Here is an 18,062-nt window from a genome sequence, read left to right as displayed (position 1 = left end):
TCAATATCCTTACAATTAGCAAGTCATGGGAGTGTACAAAAATATAGCACACAGGTGCCACAAAAGTAATTTTAGTCACATACAACTAAAGTAAAATCAAGTGCCTCAAAAGTAGGCCACACAGTCATACAAAATACAATGGCCTTAGTACTAGTATCACCCAACTAATTCTAACTATATCGGTCAAAAGGGTCAATCACTCTGGATCTAGTCCACAGTAGGGCTACCAGGTGGAATCTTCTCCTCAGGATCCTCTTCCTGATCTGGACTCTGTATAATGTCCATCACCTCATCGACCAACCTACCAGTGTCTACTAGGATCCTAGAAGCCCAATCTCGGACCTCCTCACCTAACCTAGTAAGTCGAGCCCTAACCCTCTGGAACTCACCACGGGTGACCTCAGCCGTAGCCACCTCTCTAGCTAGTACCTCCTCAAGCTCAGCGATCCTCTCACCCTAAGCACTCACCATCTGTCTCAACTCGTCCACCTCCTCTTATAAATCTAGATTGGTGTTCACCAACTAACGACGCTCATCGTCCAGAGCTAGTACAAGGTGGTTCGGTTAGGCAAACGTCAACTTACACGAATATAGATGATACCTATTAAAGGGCGAGTAGCGCACACGAGCTCCCCCACCTAAAGCTCGATAGTAAATAGGCCTAGGAGGCTCTACCTGGCCATTCCCATTAGCTGCAGGGGTCCCGTTCCCGTTCTCCATCCCTGCAAAACAACCATACTTTTTAGATTAGAAACTTAGTCACTAGCTCTCTCAAATATCACTTAAGGTACAACTAAGTCATCCTAACTCAAATCTTAAAGGTAAGGTTTCTAATATATCTCCCAATTAGATCTCTAATCTAGTACTCTGATACCAACTGTGACGCCCCCACTTCTCCCTAAGGCGAACCAAAGGGTATCCGCGGGACGCCTGTCTAGCTCTTCCCAAGACTCGGTACAATTCCCGTTCAAGATTAATACAATACTAGCTATCACGACAAGATAAAGTAAGAAAGATAAGTAACTTCCATGAATAACATTCAAACTTACCCACAAGTTTCAAAATACATCAAATTTCCAAAATATACAACTGCCAAAAGTCTAGTTGATTACATTTGGAACCCTAATACAAAAGTACATCAAAAGGGTTTCTCCGAGTTTCACTCCATGTCCATTCCTGTTAAGGAAAACAAATCTACTGTGACGACCCCACCGCACCTAGAGGCGTACCAAAGGGTTTGGCGGACCGCCTGCTTATCTCGCGCCAGGACTCGAAAATGAAAAGTAAATAACAGAGACTAAATACCAAAAGATACTATTTACAATCATACATCTTCAAGAGTGACATTCCAGTCCACCACATCATACAAAAACGAGAATTAAAACCAAAAGTGGACCTTAAGCAGCGTCCTAACCCTAACTATGAGAATCAAGAAAGACACCCTAGAAAGTCCAGCTAGTATAATTACAAAGGTCAATTCTAGGGATATAACTCTCGTGAAGTGGGATTCCTGTGTACGGCTCCAGTTAAGGAATTAACAAAGAAAAATGGATAAGCTTAAAGCTTAGTAAGCAAGTAGGGGCAAAATGGTAATTGTACATCAAATCAGACATTTATGTCATGATTATATCAAAATAAAAGCAAAAGTAACAACACAATGCAAGGATACAGATTGGCTCCAAAGCCAGGTCATCCGCCATGCGTGATCACCTGTCGACCCTCCATCGACCACAAGTAAAAGTCCGTTGAACTCCACTTTCTTCCTCCGACCACCTAACACCCACTCTGGCCAGCATCCACACACACACAAATGGCTCGAGCTTCGAATCATATTCGAATTGTATTCACGAAGTTGGTGATCTTAAGGATAGTTTGGACTAACTCCGACCAAACCCAAACTGGCTCTAATAGTCCGTCTAATTCTTTAGACCGGGCCCACACATAGCTTCACATCACACACACACAAAAAGCCACCCCAAGCCACATGCTCCAAGGGTTCCGTTCCAATACAGTTCATATGCCATAATTCATATCAATTGCAAGTACAAGTTAGGGTTTAGGTCGAGTGAGATAAAGTACATGCTTGCCTAAGCACCCTTATACATCATATACAATTCACATTGGTGACATTTAACACATAACACATAAGCGTCCCCGTTACTTACGTAGAGTCCAACAAAAAAATGGCACTTGGTCAAACTCGATCGTCAATGGGTCCCACCGTCTCCGTTCACCTTGTCACCATCTCAAGATAACATATGTATGATGGCTAATGACCTTAGGCCAACTCCAAGGTGGATTCTTTATGCTTCAAGATGAAGATTTATGGAAGAATTTTGGTTGACCTTTGCAAACTTTCCCTTGTTTTTTCCTTCTTCTCCCCCACGGCCCACTCTCTCTCTCACTCTCTTGTTTTGCTTTGTTTTATCTTACTAATGACTTGGTTATGTCTCTTGTGACTAATATGTGGTGCAAAACCACTTAGGAAAGATATTTCTTATGGCTAACCAATCACACAAAAGTACCTTGTTTGTTTCTTAACCGTTGCACTTCAACTTAGCTTTTGTTGCACTCTTGCCCTCAAACTTTTCCTTTCCTATCAATTTACTCCATAGATTGTAAACTTTAATCTAGTCCCAACTAATTAATCTGCTTAGCTTCCCCACTAATCACCCTACCAACTTAATCACCTAAACTTAACCATGTTTTCACATACACACATGCAATTAATGCACACACTTTACCATGGATGAAAATAGAGTTTTAAACCCAACTTAGGGTTTTGAAAGGTTCCGATTAGGGTTTTGTCAAAAATGAATATATAAGGAAATTAAATAAATCTTAAAACTTCATTTGCAACATAAATAAACCTTCATTCACATATCAACAAACTTAAGGACTAATCGGGGTCTCACAACCTCCCCCTCTTAAGACAATTTCGTCTTCGAAATTATTACCTTGATTCTCGAATGGAGCAGGGTACTTTTTCTGCATGTCATCTTCCACCTCCCAGGTGGCCTTCTCCACATCATGGTTCCTCCATAAGATCTTCACCAAAGGTATCTGCTTTTTCCTCAACTCCTTCACCTTTCGATCCAAAATTTGTACCGGTTGCTCTTCATAGGTGAGGGTCTCGTCTAACTCGACGTCCTCTGTGTGTAGGATGTGTGTGGGATCTGGATGATATTTCTTCAATAATGAGACGTGAAAGACATTATGGATTCGGGAAATAGTAGCTGGTAACTCCAACTGATACGCCACTGTCCCGACTCGCCGTTGAATCCTATACGGTCCTGTATACCGAGGTTTCAACTTCTTCCCCTTCTTGGCCACAATCGTTCCTCGGAGTGGTGTTACCTTGAGAAATACCATGTCTCCCTCTTCGAACTCCAGATCCTTTCTTCGGTGATCGGCGTAACTCTTCTGCCGACTTTGAGCCATCTGTATTCTCTGGCGAATAATTTTAACTTTCTCTACTACTTCTTCGATCCATGGCACCGTAGTTGAATCCAAGATCTTTCTTTCGCCGACTTCATCCCAAAAGATCGGTGAGCGACACTTACGTCTATATAGTGCTTCATATGGTGCCATTTGTATGGAAGAGTGGTAACTATTATTGTATGCGAATTCTATTAATGTGAGGTGTTGGCTCCAATTTCCCCCAAAGTCCATTACACACGATCGGAGCATATCCTCAAGAGTTTGTATCGTTCGCTCCGATTGCCCATCTGTCTGAGGATGGTAGGCTGTACTTAGATTGAGTTTAGAGCCTAAGGTCTCTTGCATCCTTTGCCAGAACCGTGACATGAATCGTGGATCTCGATCCGAAACTATGCTCACGGGTATGCCATGTAGTCGTATAATTTCGTCCATATACGGTTGAGCTAGTTTTTCTAGGGTGTACTTCATGTTCACGGTTAGGAAATGAGCTGATTTGGTCAAGCGGTCCACAATTACCCAAATGGTATCATGCCCCTTTTGTGTTCGCGGTAAACCGGATACGAAATCCATAGTAATGTGCTCCCATTTTCACTCAGGTACTTCTAACGGTTAGAGCAAATCTGATGGTTTTTGGTGCTCAGCATTTATTTGCTGACAGGTTAGACATGTTTGCACAAACTGAACGATTTCCTTTTTCATGCCATCCCACCAGTACAAACTCTTCAAATCGTGGTACATCTTCATCGTACCAGGATGTACTGTGTACTGCGAGCGGTGAGCTTCTTCTAATAGCTCTTTGTTGATATCCGTATCCTGCGGTATAACTGTGACGACCCCACCTCCCCCTAAGGCGTACCAAAGGGTTCGGCGGACCGCCTGCCCAACTCTCGCCAGGACTCACTCACTATCTTAATCGAGTCACGTACACACATCCATGAACCATAAATAACATTCCCAATTCAAGCTTATAACTTACATTAATAGAAATCGAGGTACAAAGTTTCAACACACCCAACTAGTTCAATACGTATACAATCCAAGTACAACATGTTCCATTCGAGGAATAGCGCGAGTACAAGACCAAAAATTCAAAAGTCAAAACAAAAGGCTACGCTAGTCTTTTACAAGTCTCACGCGTCACTCGTACCCCTGAAAGGAAAACAAATGGAGTGGAATGAGCTAAAAGTCCAGTGAGGTTCCAAATAGCAAATTGACCATTATTTAGAAGTACAAGTTTTCGGTATAGCAAAGTAACAAGCATGAAGAGTTCATAAATGTGAGCAATAACACGTCAAGTAGCAATCTTAAAATGAGCGAGTGTAGAAGTTTTTCAAAAGCAACAATAATCCAATAAACAATATTCACTCCAAAGTATAAGGATACGGATGACTCTCAGGAGCCAAATTCCCGTTGCATTACCAGAAGCTTGATCACGTAGTAGTTGACACTCCGTCAACTTTCAAGTAAGTAACCAATCCAGTAGAACACCACTTACACGACTCTCCGTCCACCGTTCAAACCCCCAGCTGGGCCCAAAATCCTCAATAAACACGGGTGGTAATACTCGAGTATACCGATTAGTCGAGGAGATATCACTCCACTCGACAATACAAGAGACCCAGGGTTCGTTACCCAATCGACCAAGCCCTTGCCGGCTCGACTAGAGTAACTAGCCACAAGGTTTCTGGAATTCCAGGAAGTGCGCACATCATAATCAAGTATATCAAGTCAATTGCAACAATAAACAAGTATATCACGTAAGGGCAAGTGCGATAAAGTACACTCTTGCCCTATCAATTCATGTATATAACATGTACTCATATTGGTCACGTATCAAGTTCAAGTATCTAGTGCAATTCGGTATTTGAAAGCACTTACCAAAAGATATAGTGCCTTTACTGGTCACTTTCAGGTTATACTCCGGGTTCGGAGTCCAAATCTGCGATAAAACTCAGTTTGAGAACTTTGAAACATGACTAAGATTCGAAACTTAGACGTTTCGTTCAATAAAATCAAGAAATTGAAATTCACTCGGATGGTAGTCGTGAAACACTTGCTCGCTTTTTAAATGGTAAAACTTTGTAACATTTATACTTGAAAATGCCATGCAAGTCGAAAGTATAAGGAAAACATACTCCGAGCAATCATTATTTCATTTCTCAAGGATACAAGTTCGGCCAAGTCCTTCCTTATATACCCTGGAACAAAAATACTCAAGTACCCTAGATGGTTCAAGTACTATTCATATCAATTCGACCCAAGTCGCAAGTGTATTTATATAGTCCTCGAGCGTAAATTCGGGCAGCATGCCCTTTGTGTTTACCTAATTTTCCAGCCATTTAGGCTTCATTATTTTTCTCAACCACAACCCAACATCACATATGTCAACAATTCATGTCCAGAGCCGTTCCATAGGCTCACAATATCATAATAACAAGAATCACAACAATGACAAGTGCAGAAATTCAACTTAGCACAAGACAGATTTGACGTACGAATGCGGAAATAACATATCCGAGGCTACGCTTATTGGATTGAGGCGTAACCTATGCCGTTTCGAAGCTAAGACACATAGCTACAATATTCATGAAAGTCACTTAGTCCAGTTCCTAATGTAACTTAGTCAAATTCTCGAATTACTAAACCAGAAACCAATTCGTCGGCTGTTTAAATGCTGAACACTGTAATGAACATAACTCAGTGTACACAAGTCCGAATTAGGTGTTCTTAGATGTATTTTAAAGCCAATTCAGAATACTACAACTTTTATTCTTTGACCTAAGGCCAATTCAGCCTCTATCATACAGATACAAATTCGGACAGAATGTTGAGCAAAAATTCCAGATTCTGAAATTTTGAGTTTCTATTGCAACTTTCCTTAATTTCTTGGTCCAATCACTACCAAAACACCTTATACAACCTCAATTGCAACATATAAGCATTATACAACAATTTGGGCAAAATTTCCACAAGCCCTAGTTCATCCAATAAATTGGGGAAAAACCTCTAAAACATGCTAATCATCCATGATTCCACCACTATAATCAAACTACTAAACTTAATTTAACAAAATTGAAAGCAAAACTTAGAGAGATAAGCTCTCTTACCTTGAATAGAGGTCACAAAGAGTAGCCCAAGCTTCCTCCTTCCAAAAACTTACCACAAATCACCACCTAGTCACTCAAGAACAAGTTTAATCGGTTTACTTTGTTTATTTTCTCACTAAGTTGTTGGATTTGAAGATGAAATGAAGAAATTTCTCTCTTGTTCTTCCCCTCTCTCTCTCTCGGCTCCTTGGCAGAAATATGAAGAGAAATGGAGCTTAGTTGCCTTATAATAAAGCAAGAGGATTAGGACTAATGGTGTCCACAAATTGGGCAAACACTTGGACTAATCTTGGCCACAAAATTTTCTCTTTCTTTCCCCTTGCATATGAACCACAATTTCGGTCAAGCTTGCTGCCAAGAGAGAAGATATTTTGCTCAAGTTCAATAAATTTGTTTGGTAAGCAAAAATGGTGGTCAAGTGGTGCGTTCAAACGGTAGTGCGCGGGACCCGCCGGTTCGCGCCGTTTTTCTTAAAACTCACGTACTAGGGTTTTTACTTCCCATTCACTAACCTTATATCATTGCTACTAATCACATATTATTTTCACTTAAAAGTCATTTTTAATCCCCAAAATGAATCCTTACTCTGTACCGAAAATTCATCCGGCGAAAAAATCGCGAAACCCTAATTTTGCTCCAAACTTGAAACCGAAGCGTGAAACCCTACTTTCTAGGATTATTTACACTTAGTGTGAAATAATTGGGTAGTGGCGCTTTGATAAATAGTAATTTTCAAATAAAAGGAAATTTTTAAGAAAACGTGAGGAATTTTCCAATTCCAGTAATTAAAATTAGGGTTTCAATTAAAATAGGAGAGATTTAGGAAAACCGGTTAGTCACAAGTAAACTAGGGTTTTGATTAAAATATTAGGGTTTCTAGTCTTTTAAAACAAAATAAGGTTTTAAATCAAACCCCAAAGAAATACATTTTAATATTTTCTTCACAACAACCTCCTAATATTCGGGATGTTACAATAACCAACCAATTTCTATACCTTAACATCCCATCTGAATCCACATTAAAGTTGGATATCATCCCTTTCTCGACTTTTCTTTCCATTTCTGTACCTGGGGTTCCTTCTTCTAAGCCTCCTTTATCTTAGGCAATAGCGTGGAAGTCACCATAATATTGCTAAACAACACTTTGTGTGGCTTGAGTTGAAGATTCCATTTCCCAGCTTTTTCTAGTAGATCCCACTCTTTTACCTATAGACTCAAAACCTAGGCTTTCCGGCTAAGGGCATCAGCTACTACATTAGCCTTACCAGGATGGTATTTAATGGTGCAGTCATAGTCGTCTAAGAACTCCATCCACCTACGCTGCCTCAAATTCAGCTCTTTCTGCGAAAATAAATACTTGAGACTCTTATGGTCGATGAAAACCTCAAAGGTTACCCCATATAAATGATGTTGCTACTTCTGAAGAGCAAATACCACCGCAGCTAATTCCAAGTCGTGAGTCGGGTAGTTTTGCTCATGGGGTTTCAATTTTCGGGATGCATAGGCTATCACTTGTCCATTTTGCATAAGTACACATCCCAAACCCATTCGAGACGCATCCGTATATACCACAAAGCTGTCTTTCCCGTTGGGCAAAGTAAGAATTGGTGCAGAAGTTAATCGCCCATTTAGCTCTTGAAAACTGGCCTCGCACTTCGAGGTCCAGATGAATTGATTGTGAATCTTAGTCAAGTCTGTTAGAGGTCCAGCTATCTTGGAAAAGTCCTTTATGAAGCGGCGATAATATCCTGCAAGCCCTAAAAAACTTCTAACTTCAGTTGGGCTCTCTAGCCGTTTCCATTCTGTGACGGCTTTCACCTTAGTGGGTCCACCGCTATACCATCTCCTGAAATCATGTGTCCAAGGAAAGACACCTTGTCCAGGCAGAACTCGCACTTACTAAACTTAGCATATAATTGGTGCTCCTTAAAAGTCTGTAGCACTAACCTCAAATGCCTTTCATGATCCTCACGAGTTTTCGAGTAGACCAAAATATCATTAATAAATACCACAACAAATTGGTCTAGGTAACATTTGAAGACTCGGTGCATTAAGTCCATAAATGCAGCTGGAGCATTCATCAATCCAAAGGGCATGACTGCAAATTCAAAATGCCCGTACCGCGAATTAAACGCGGTCTTAGGGATATCCTCCTTCCGGATCCTTAATTGGTAATATCTCTGTCGAAGGTCCAGCTTAGAAAATATAGCTGCACCCTGTAGTTGGACAAACAACTCATCAATCAGTGGCAGGGGATATTTGTTCTTAATCGTGAGATTATTTAGTCCCCGGTAATCAATGCACATTCGTAAACTTCCATCCTTTTTCTTTACAAATAATACCGGGGCTCCCCAAGGAGATTCACTTTTCTGAATAAATCCTCGATCCAATAATTCCTGCAACTGTATTTTCAATTCCTTCAGTTCCGCAGGAGCCATGCAGTAAGGGGTTTTCAATATTGGTTCCGCCCCGGGTTGCAGATCAATCTTAAATTCGATTTCTCTTTCTGGCGGTAGTGAGGTCAACTCTTCGGGAAACATCTCAAGAAACTCACACACCACCAGCACATTTTCTACTTTTAATTGCTCTCCTTGGGTATTAATCAACATGGCCAAAAACCCTCGGGCACCCTTACTTAGCAATTTTCGGGCCCGAATCCCAGAAATAAGAGTGGTGGAGGCTAACTTCTCTCGTACATATAATTGCAATGTAGGCTCACCCGGTATGTGAAATTCAACCTTTTTCGTACTGCAGTCTAGGCGTGCATGATACTTAGCTAGCCAATCCATACCTAATATAAGATCGTACCCAAAAAGAGCTAATTCTATTAAATCTACCGATAACTTTCGTTCCCCTATCCACACGTCACAGCCTTTGTACATCATATTGGCAAGGATGCTCTTATTGCTAATGGGAGTCTTTATTTCTAAATCAGATGGCAGCTTTCCTGCTTTAATATCTATATGTGCCATAAATGCAGGACTCACAAAAGAATAGGTAGCACCAGGATCTATAACACCCTTACGATACGCCGAAATATAGAAGGCGTACCTTCGATGACTACCGAAGGGTCAGTCACCTCCTGATGGCCCAAAGCATAAACCCGCGTAGGCACTTTTGGTCGGTTCCCTGCTGCATTTTCTGGTTTTGGCGTAGTCCCTTTTGCCCGTGAAGTGCTTCCTTCAGTCCGCATATTTGGGCATTGTGCAATCAGATGCTCTGTACTGCCACACTTAAAGCATTTCCTGACTGCACTATTTTTCCAGCAATTATCGGCAGTATGGTTGCCTCCACAAAAACCACAGGTCTGTCTCGTCCCTGTAGTCGCCCCTCCTCTGTGGCCACCTCTTTGGGGCCCTCGCCCCGCTTGTCCCTTTCCAGCATTTCCCTGGTTTGAAGTCTCCGTCGATCGTGGACCTCCTGCTCCCCTCCCCATTTTAGTGGGCGGCTCGTTCCTCGAGCTTTGTCCGACATTAAAGTTTCCGGTGCCCGGCTGCCTTCTCTTTCTATCATGGAATGCCTTTACTTGACCCCGGGCTGTCTCAATCCTCTGCGCTTTTTCTAACGCCTGACTAAAAGTATCCAACTGAGCAGCGGCCAACGCTTCTTGAATCTCCACGTTCAATCCCTGAACAAAGCGGCGGATCCGCTTTTGCTCCGTTAACACCAAATCCGGAGCGAAACGAGACAATTTAGTGAATTGGGTCTCGTATTTGGCAACACTTAGCGCCCCTTGGCGCAGGTGAATGAAATCATCCTCCCGTCTCTCCTATACCATCGGCGGAAGGTATTTCTCATTAAATTCCCTGGTAAAGTTAATCCAGGTCCAGGGGGTCCGCTCTCGTTCCCATTTTCCTTTTACCATATTCCACCACGCCCGAGCTGGCCCTTCGAATTGAAAGGTAGCGAACGATACTTGCCGCTCCTCCGTATATCCCAAGGCGGCAAAAATATCCAGCATACGCTTCAGCCAGCCCTCCGCCACGTCAGGGCTGGGTCCTCCTATGAATTTAGGGTTGCAAATTTTTGAAACTGCTCTAAAGCGCGGTCCTCCCCCTCATGGTTCCCCCTACTACTCCCAGGGTTTCCGGCGTTATTTCCCTGACCCTGGCCCTGTTGGGCGACCATTTGCTCAAGTAAATCAGCCATTCGCTGGATGGTTGTAGTTACCTGGTTACTTTCAGGTTCATTTTCTACCTCGAGGCCTCGACCTCGCCTCCTACCTCGACCTTGACCACCGAAGTCCATTTTTAAGTGCAAAAAGCTAAAAGAAAAATGAAAATGAATTACGAAAACATGAAACACAAAACATTTCGTAAAACATAAAGCAAACGCTTATATATACCAGCCAGAATAGTATGTACACACATATACAAATGCACGCCAAAACTATACAAATTACCCGACATCCGGTCGGGGCAAAACCCATTCTATACAAGAGCACCTCAGCTCCCAAAAACTAGCAGATCAAATTCGGATGCAAAAGATGGATAAGTAGAACAAGAGTCACATAGGCGGCCCTAAAGCGCCTCCCCCAGGGGCCCAGTCCCCAACCGAGTCCAAGGTATCAGCATCCTCCATCGGCTCCGGTCCGGTGGCCCTGGGTGGCACCTCCGCGACCACATCTAACACAATCTCACAGTCAGCTATCACATCCCGGACCCGCTCCCGTAGCTGCCTCTTCATAGCGAGGAGGTGCAGGTGCATGTTGTGTAACTGACGACGGAAGGAATCTGTCCTCTCCTCCTCATCTCTAAGGCTCTGCTCCATCTCCCTAAGGTGTATAGCCTGGCCGTGGGTCACTCCCCTAGCCTCCTCAAGCTGCCTGGTCAGGCGATCAACTGCCTTCCCCAGGCGGCGTCTCTCGTCGTCCACCGCCAGGACGACCTCATCTGGGTAGCCATAGGTGAAACGACACTCACAAGGTCGGTGCGACATTCTACCAAAGGGTGAATATAGAGTGTAGGACTCCCCCGGCCTCCTCTGGTAACAGATCACCCGCCTATGCGTTACCCAGTTCACCGGGCCCCCCGCACTCGAAGGTCTCGGCACCGGTCCTAGTCCCACACCACTGGGTCCCGCACCACTCGAACTGCCTGAATCCATACCTACAAAACATTAATTCGTCAGTTTGCCGACATTTTAGTTTAAAATCTAGCATTCATCTTAACCGAATCAAATTTGCTAAGTACCCATCGTATAGGACCCGTTTACTCACATCCTCTAAACTAGGCGCTCTGATACCACCTGTGAGGCGTACCAAAGGGTTTGGCGGACTGCTTGCCTAGCTCGCGGTAGGACTCGAAAACGAAAAGTAAATAACAGAGACTAAATACCAAAAGATACTATTTACAATCATACATCTTCAAGAGTGACATTCCAGTCCACCACATCATACAAAAACGAGAATTAAAACCAAAAGTGGACCTTAAGCAGCATCCTAACCCAAACTATGAGAATCAAGAAAGACACCCTAGAAAGTCCAGCTAGTATAATTACCAAGGTCAATTATAGGGATATAACTCTCGTGAAGTGGGATCCCCGCGTACGGCCCCTATTGAGGAATTAACAAAGAAAAACGGATAAGCTTAAAGCTTAGTAAGCAAGCAGGGGCAAAATGGTAATTGTACATCAAATCAGACATTTATGTCACGATTATATCAAAATAAAAGCAAAAGTAACAAAACAATGCAAGGATACAGATTAGCTCCAAAGCCTGGTCATCCGCCATGCGTGATCACCTGTCGACCCTCCGTCAACTACAAGAAAAGGTCCGTAGAACTCCACTTTCTTCCTCCGACCACCTAATATCCACTCTGGCCAGCATCCACACACACACTGTGACGCCCCGAAAGAATGAGTGTGAGAACCCGAAAATTTTTTAATTTTCTAGGGTTTATTTTTTTTAAATCGCCCGCCTTTTCTACATTTTCTTGATTAGAAAAAATTCCCCAGATAAAGTTTATGAGCAAAGATAGTTTTAAAATGATTTTTCTAGTATCAATTAGTTTTTGAGAAATTAAGAGCTTATACCGGACGTGGGACCCGCTAGTGTGATATAATTTTGGTGACTAAGTGAATTGTGTGCTAAGTGTTATTATTTTACAAGGTGCTAGGAAATGATTAGAGGGTGGTTATATGATGTAACCATTGGGAGCCAAAGGATTAAAGAAAATACTAGAAGGGCCAAGTGTCACAAACCCATTGCAAGTTGGACCTTTGACTAAAACCATGATTTCTTCTTCTTATCTTGACCAAACCTTTTGTTTTCATCATTTCTTCTTCTTGTAAGCATGATGAACGAAATTTTGAGAGAAAGAGAGAGAATATCCAGCATCTTGCACCTCAATTTCTTCCTCCAATCTTGAGTTCTAACCGATTAAATTGCAAATCACTCCATAAAACTTGCTAGCTAAGGAAGATTGAAGCTATTGGTGGAGTTGTTTTGGAAGAAAAATCCCTAAGCCATCACCTTTCTTGATATTTCAAGGTATCATGTCTAACCATCCTTTCTTTGATCTTGATTTTGTTAACTTAGTGACTTGTGATGGCTAATGAGATGTTTTAGTGGAAGATTAGCACTTGAATGCAAAAATTTCCAGATTAGGGTTTTCAATTTCCCCAATTCTACCTGACACTGTTAATCATAGTTAGAGGCCGAATTGGCCTTAGCACAAAACATGAAAGTTGTAGAGAATGAGGTTTTATAGTTTCCTGCAAAATTTCAGCTCAATCCAAGTTCGGCAACCTGTGAAAAGACCAAAATACCCTTGCTGCCCTGTTTCTGTCCGAACCTGGAAATCAGCTTTGGTAATTGATTAGTTTGACTAGGAATACTACTGATTTGGTTGTTGATGTCTTCTTAAGAATTCTAGCCTTGTATCTTAGCTTTTAAATGGCTTTGGAATTACCTGATTTGGAGTTGTGTGTGCTGAGTTATGACTGAATGAATCAGGACTGCCACAGTGAGCTTCGAACTAGAAAATCTGGGGTTGTTTTGGTAAATATGACCTAGTTAGGGTGAGAACTAGACTGAGTGGTCTTCATTAAAGTTGTATGGAATGATATTGTAGAGGTGCCTGCAAAATTTCAGGTCAATCGGAGTTGCGTAGCTTGAGAAAAGATGGAATTACCCTTGCTGCCCTAGTTTTACCCGAATTTGGGAATTGCTTCTGTAATGGGTTATTTTGGTTGGGAATGCTTTGGAATTGGTTGCTGAGGTCTTCTGATGTATTGTATCCCTGTTTCTTAGCTTTCAGCTGGTTTTGGAATTTCTGGATTTGGACTTGGATAGCCTGATTTATGATGTTTCCGCTAGAATGCGTTCTGTGAATATGTTTTTGTCATTCTGGTATAGTTTCTTGCATTTTTGACCTTGTTACACTCGAAACTGGGTTGAGTGATCTTCTGTAATATTGTAGCCCTATCTCTTAGTTTCGAAACGGTGTATCTTGTACCTTCATCCGACAATCGTAGCGCCTTTGGTACCATTACCGCAAAATGACGTCAAAACTGTTTTTCTGGTTTTGAGCTTAACTTTCATTTCCGGACTTTTCCCTAGCTTGACTTGTACTAGTACTACTTGGAGCTTGTTGAATGGCTATTGGAGGAACTTGTTGTTGTGTGTGTACCTTTGGGACTGGCTGAAGAAATAATGAAGCCATGATGGTTGGAAAAGTAAGCAAATTTAGGGGAAGTGCTGTCCGAACTTTTAAAGGACTTGTTTACATTGAGTTTGTGATCTAAGACTTGGATTTGAGCAAGGCAATGTTACATGATGGATGATTTCTGAGCCATGGAGGTGAGTGACCTCAAACTACTTCTAAAGTTATTTATGAACCGTTTCTTACATTATTTACTTTTGAACTGTTTCCAAAGTCACTTTTGAAATGTTTTCTTGCATATCATGTGTGCTGGCATTTGAGTGTGCCTTGTTTGCTATATTTCTTGACTTCATGACTTGTATTTTGGTTGATAACGTGTTAAGCGCTTATAATGATTTCCAAAACGAGTTTTCGAGGCGAGTGTGTACTTTATCGCACTCGACCTCAATAAATGTGAAATTTTCGATTGAAATGTTACTTGCGCATGAATGTAAGTGTGAGAACCCTCATTTTTAAAATACAATTTCCCCAAACTACATGCCTTGCACCAAGATTTAAACCACCTCTTATATGCCCTAGCATTATATTTCACAATGTGTTACAACAAATCCCTTGTATGGAGCCTCACTTTAAAACACAATTTTCTTATTTACATGCCTTATTATAAGATCTAGACCATTTAATATATGCCCTTACAAATTATTTTCTATGTGTTATAATAATTTCCATGCATTTCATTTCAATTCATTTTACTTGAAGTAAAATATATCCTTGAGCTAGGTTGTAAATAAATCACCACTTGTAATTGTCCAAGTGTTCTTTTATTAGTGGTAGAGACTTTATGTGAGAGATTAGAGGTGTTGAATAATTATTGGTGCATTTGGAAAGGTAAGAATGACATTAGTCAAAGAATTAAGAGAAGTTGTGTACAAGAATTAGGCCAAGTGGCAAAATCATAGCCATGCATCTTGTTTGACCAAAGATTAGATGAATTTTAAACCAATTTTTGCTCCATTCCTCCACCATAATTTCGTGCCCTTCTTAGCTTCCAAGAGAAGGAGAGAAACTCCATCTTAAAGCTTTATAAACCTAGTGTGAGCTTGAGAGAAAAATCAAAAGAGAAAGATCTAGAGTTAGTGAGAAACTTTCCTCCAATCCTTGTGGTTGTTCCAAGCTTGAAGCTTTCATTTTGGTGGATTGTTTTGGTGATTTGAGCACCTTGTAAGTAAGGTAAGTACTCTTTAATTTGGGAGTTTTATGTGTTAGATCATCTACTATAAGCTCTAATCATGAATTGCAAGTTGTTGTGGTTGGAATTGAAAGTTAACCCCTTGAATTAAACAAGTAGTGGATGAATTGTTAGTATGCACACCAAGTGTTTGATGAAATGTTCAACTCTTATTCATTTATGTTTATGAGGTATTGATATGTTTTAAAACCTTATATGGTTAGATGTAATACTTGAGATGTGCAAAAGGTGAAAATAATGAGAAGAGTGAAAGTTGGGAAAGAATTAAGGATGCTGACCGAAACTGTTCAGCTTGCTGTCCGGTTTTTGCCCTGATGTTTCATGCATATTTTGGCTACAAATGTGAGTGATATATGTTGGGTTATGTGTGTAGAGGTTGTCTACAAAAAATTAGCCAATTTGGTTGAGTAAATTTTGAGTTGCAAGCAAAGGGACAAAACTGGACTAGGTCCAGAAACTTTCTGTCCAGCGATGTTGTAAAGGCTATAACGTTTTACTCACTGATCTGAATAGAGTACCGTTTGTGGCATTGGAAAATAGACTCTTAGAGCTTTAAAATGGTACCTGGCTCATGTTCTGGTTTGTCCCGAGTAATCCGTGGCAAGTCGTGGAAGTCGGCTGCCCGTGCGGTACTGTTCATCCGAGGCAGTCCAGAAATTTCTTTTGGCTTCTTAATTTTGAGCCACTTAAGCTGGGATTTTGGAAATGGTTTCTTCATGACAAATTTAACCTTAAGAACCTAGTTTCCAACGCAATTAACGGAACCTAATTCTGAGTCTCCTACCATGAACAGTGACCATTTTCCCGAGGCTGGTCGGGAGAGACAGTTTAACCGTAATGAAACTTTTGAGCTTCGTTGAAACCCTTCTTTTGCCGAACTTTCATGTACATACCAAACTTGTTTTCTTATCAACTTTTCCCATGGTTTGGACCTCATTTGCATGATAGATTAAGTAGCTTAGGCTACTCACTTGGTCTCTTAATGAACCTATACTTGAGTAAGGAACGAATCCAATTGTTAATGGTTTCACTCGTTGACCTAGGTTTGGGCAACAAAGGTGATCGTAACTGAGACGTTTGATGTCAATTGCTACTTTTGCTTGACAGGTGAGTGATTCACTACTTGCTACTTGTTATGTGGAATACTTGCATACTTGAAATCGTTGATTTGCTATTGTTTGAGCCAAACACTGTTTTAGTTAAAATCGAGGCGAGTGTGTACTTTATCGCACTTGACCTTCCTTGTTTTCCACTGAGGCTCTACTTACTGAATGAAGTAATATGAAGTGAGATATTGCTATAAATGACCGTGCTTAAGTTGTGTGGATGACATTCCGCCAACTACTGTTACTGTTTGGGTACCCAACCTCATAGGTGAGTCGGTTGTATCGAGCCAGCAAGGGCTTGGTCGAGAAGGCCGATAAACCTTGAGGACTGTTTACTGTTCACTGGAAATTGAATCTTGCCTGGAGGTCCCTGGTGAAGCATAGCCGTTGTGCTTGCTTGTTGTGTTGTCCAGCACCACCAGTGATAAAATCCTCGGCTTGATACTATTTTATTGGAATCCTTGAGCATTGGAAACTCGGATTCCTGGTATACTCGAGTATTACCAAACTACTGTTTATGGAGTGCGGGCCCGGTGGGGGGTTGTTTGGGGGACGGAGACTGGTGAAAGTGGTGTTCTACGGACCTATATACTGTTACAAGTGTTGACGGAGTGTCAACAGGAGGCAATTATGATCAAGCTCAAGTGGACCTTTGGCTTTTGAAAGCCACCCGTATCCTTGAATTGAATTGTAATTAAACTGTTATTTTACTGTACGGTGTTTAGTTGGCTATTTTGTGATTTTATGTGGCTATGTGTTTACTTGTTTACCTGGAACCTCACTGGGCTTTAGCTCACCCCATTCCCTTTGTTTTCCTTAACAGATCGGGAAGGGATTTGATCGAGGGCTTTCTTAGCTTTATTTTGCCGTTCTTGCGTTTTGAGGTTGTAACTTTCGTTTAAGCAGACTTGTGAGCTTAAATTCTTAAGGGTGATTTATATTATGTAATTTTGAGTGAAGCGTGGTAAGTTGGCATACGATGATATATGTACTAAGCTGAATTGTTGGATTAGTGATCATGTTTGAGTTAGTGTTTCAATCCCCTACATTGTCAAATGTTACATTCGTTTCATTGATGATATTAGTACTTTGAACGACTGAGTCCTGGAGAGAGCTAGGCAGGCAGTCCGCTGATACCCTAGGGTTTGCCCAAGGGAGGGGTGAGGCTGTCACAGTTGGTATCAGAGCTTAGGTTTCCGATCTTTGTAGTGTATCCTAAGTTTCAAGTTTAGGATGCCGGACTGTGGGATTGGTTTGAAAGTTGAGTGACCGCTGGTAGGGATAAAAATTAGAGCCTTGGTTTGAATTGGCTTGAGTGAATTAGAAATCTTTGACTTGAGGATTATATTTGACTATTTTCCTTTAAGAGTGCATCAGGTTCCTTTACGTCTTTTGTACGATGGACGGATCTTGTGGCCCTAGCAATAGACCAGTTGGTGAGTTTTTCCGTGGGAACTTACAGATGATTAAGTATCAAATCAGGCCGAAAACGATAGAGGCTATTAAAGCCCATCTAACCGCTACAGGCATTTCGACTGCCATTATACTTATACTT

The 18,062-nt window shown here is 41.5% G+C and overlaps 1 protein-coding gene and 1 long non-coding RNA gene across 2 annotated transcripts; one reads left to right on the top strand and one right to left on the bottom strand.

Annotated features, from left to right (window-relative positions):
- Positions 1 to 7,961: 7,961 nt before the first annotated feature.
- Positions 7,962 to 11,486, bottom strand: LOC113739200 (uncharacterized). The gene is made up of 6 exons (XM_027266437.2): positions 11,059 to 11,486; positions 10,719 to 10,812; positions 9,600 to 10,317; positions 8,891 to 9,507; positions 8,496 to 8,764; positions 7,962 to 8,394 (listed from the first exon to the last, which is right to left on the bottom strand). Exons 1-6 carry the CDS (start codon positions 11,484 to 11,486, stop codon positions 7,962 to 7,964), a joined length of 2,559 nt encoding a protein of 852 aa, XP_027122238.2.
- A 3,774-nt stretch (positions 11,487 to 15,260) lies between these two features.
- On the top strand, positions 15,261 to 17,429 carry LOC140008193 (uncharacterized). Its single transcript, XR_011815576.1, has 3 exons — positions 15,261 to 15,382; positions 16,445 to 16,508; positions 17,331 to 17,429. It is a non-coding gene; the product is annotated as an uncharacterized lncRNA (long non-coding RNA).
- Positions 17,430 to 18,062: the final 633 nt, after the last annotated feature.

Source organism: Coffea arabica, chromosome 6c (genome assembly GCF_036785885.1).
Source record: "Coffea arabica cultivar ET-39 chromosome 6c, Coffea Arabica ET-39 HiFi, whole genome shotgun sequence".
Taxonomy (NCBI): domain Eukaryota; kingdom Viridiplantae; phylum Streptophyta; class Magnoliopsida; order Gentianales; family Rubiaceae; genus Coffea; species Coffea arabica.
Note: the sequence above shows the minus strand (reverse complement) of the source record. Positions and strands in the feature narration are given on the sequence as shown.

Bases quoted from the DNA above. Each gene is read 5' to 3' on its own strand.
- LOC113739200 (XM_027266437.2), bottom strand. From the start codon at position 11,486: ATGTCGCACCGACCTTGTGAGTGTCGTTTCACCTATGGCTACCCAGAT. The intron at 9,508-9,599 runs GTACGCCTTCTA...TGGCACATATAG, and splicing joins CCCTTCGGTAGTCATCGAAG to ATATTAAAGCAGGAAAGCTG. The intron at 8,395-8,495 runs GTTAGTGCTACA...ACATGATTTCAG, and splicing joins GATCATGAAAGGCATTTGAG to GAGATGGTATAGCGGTGGAC.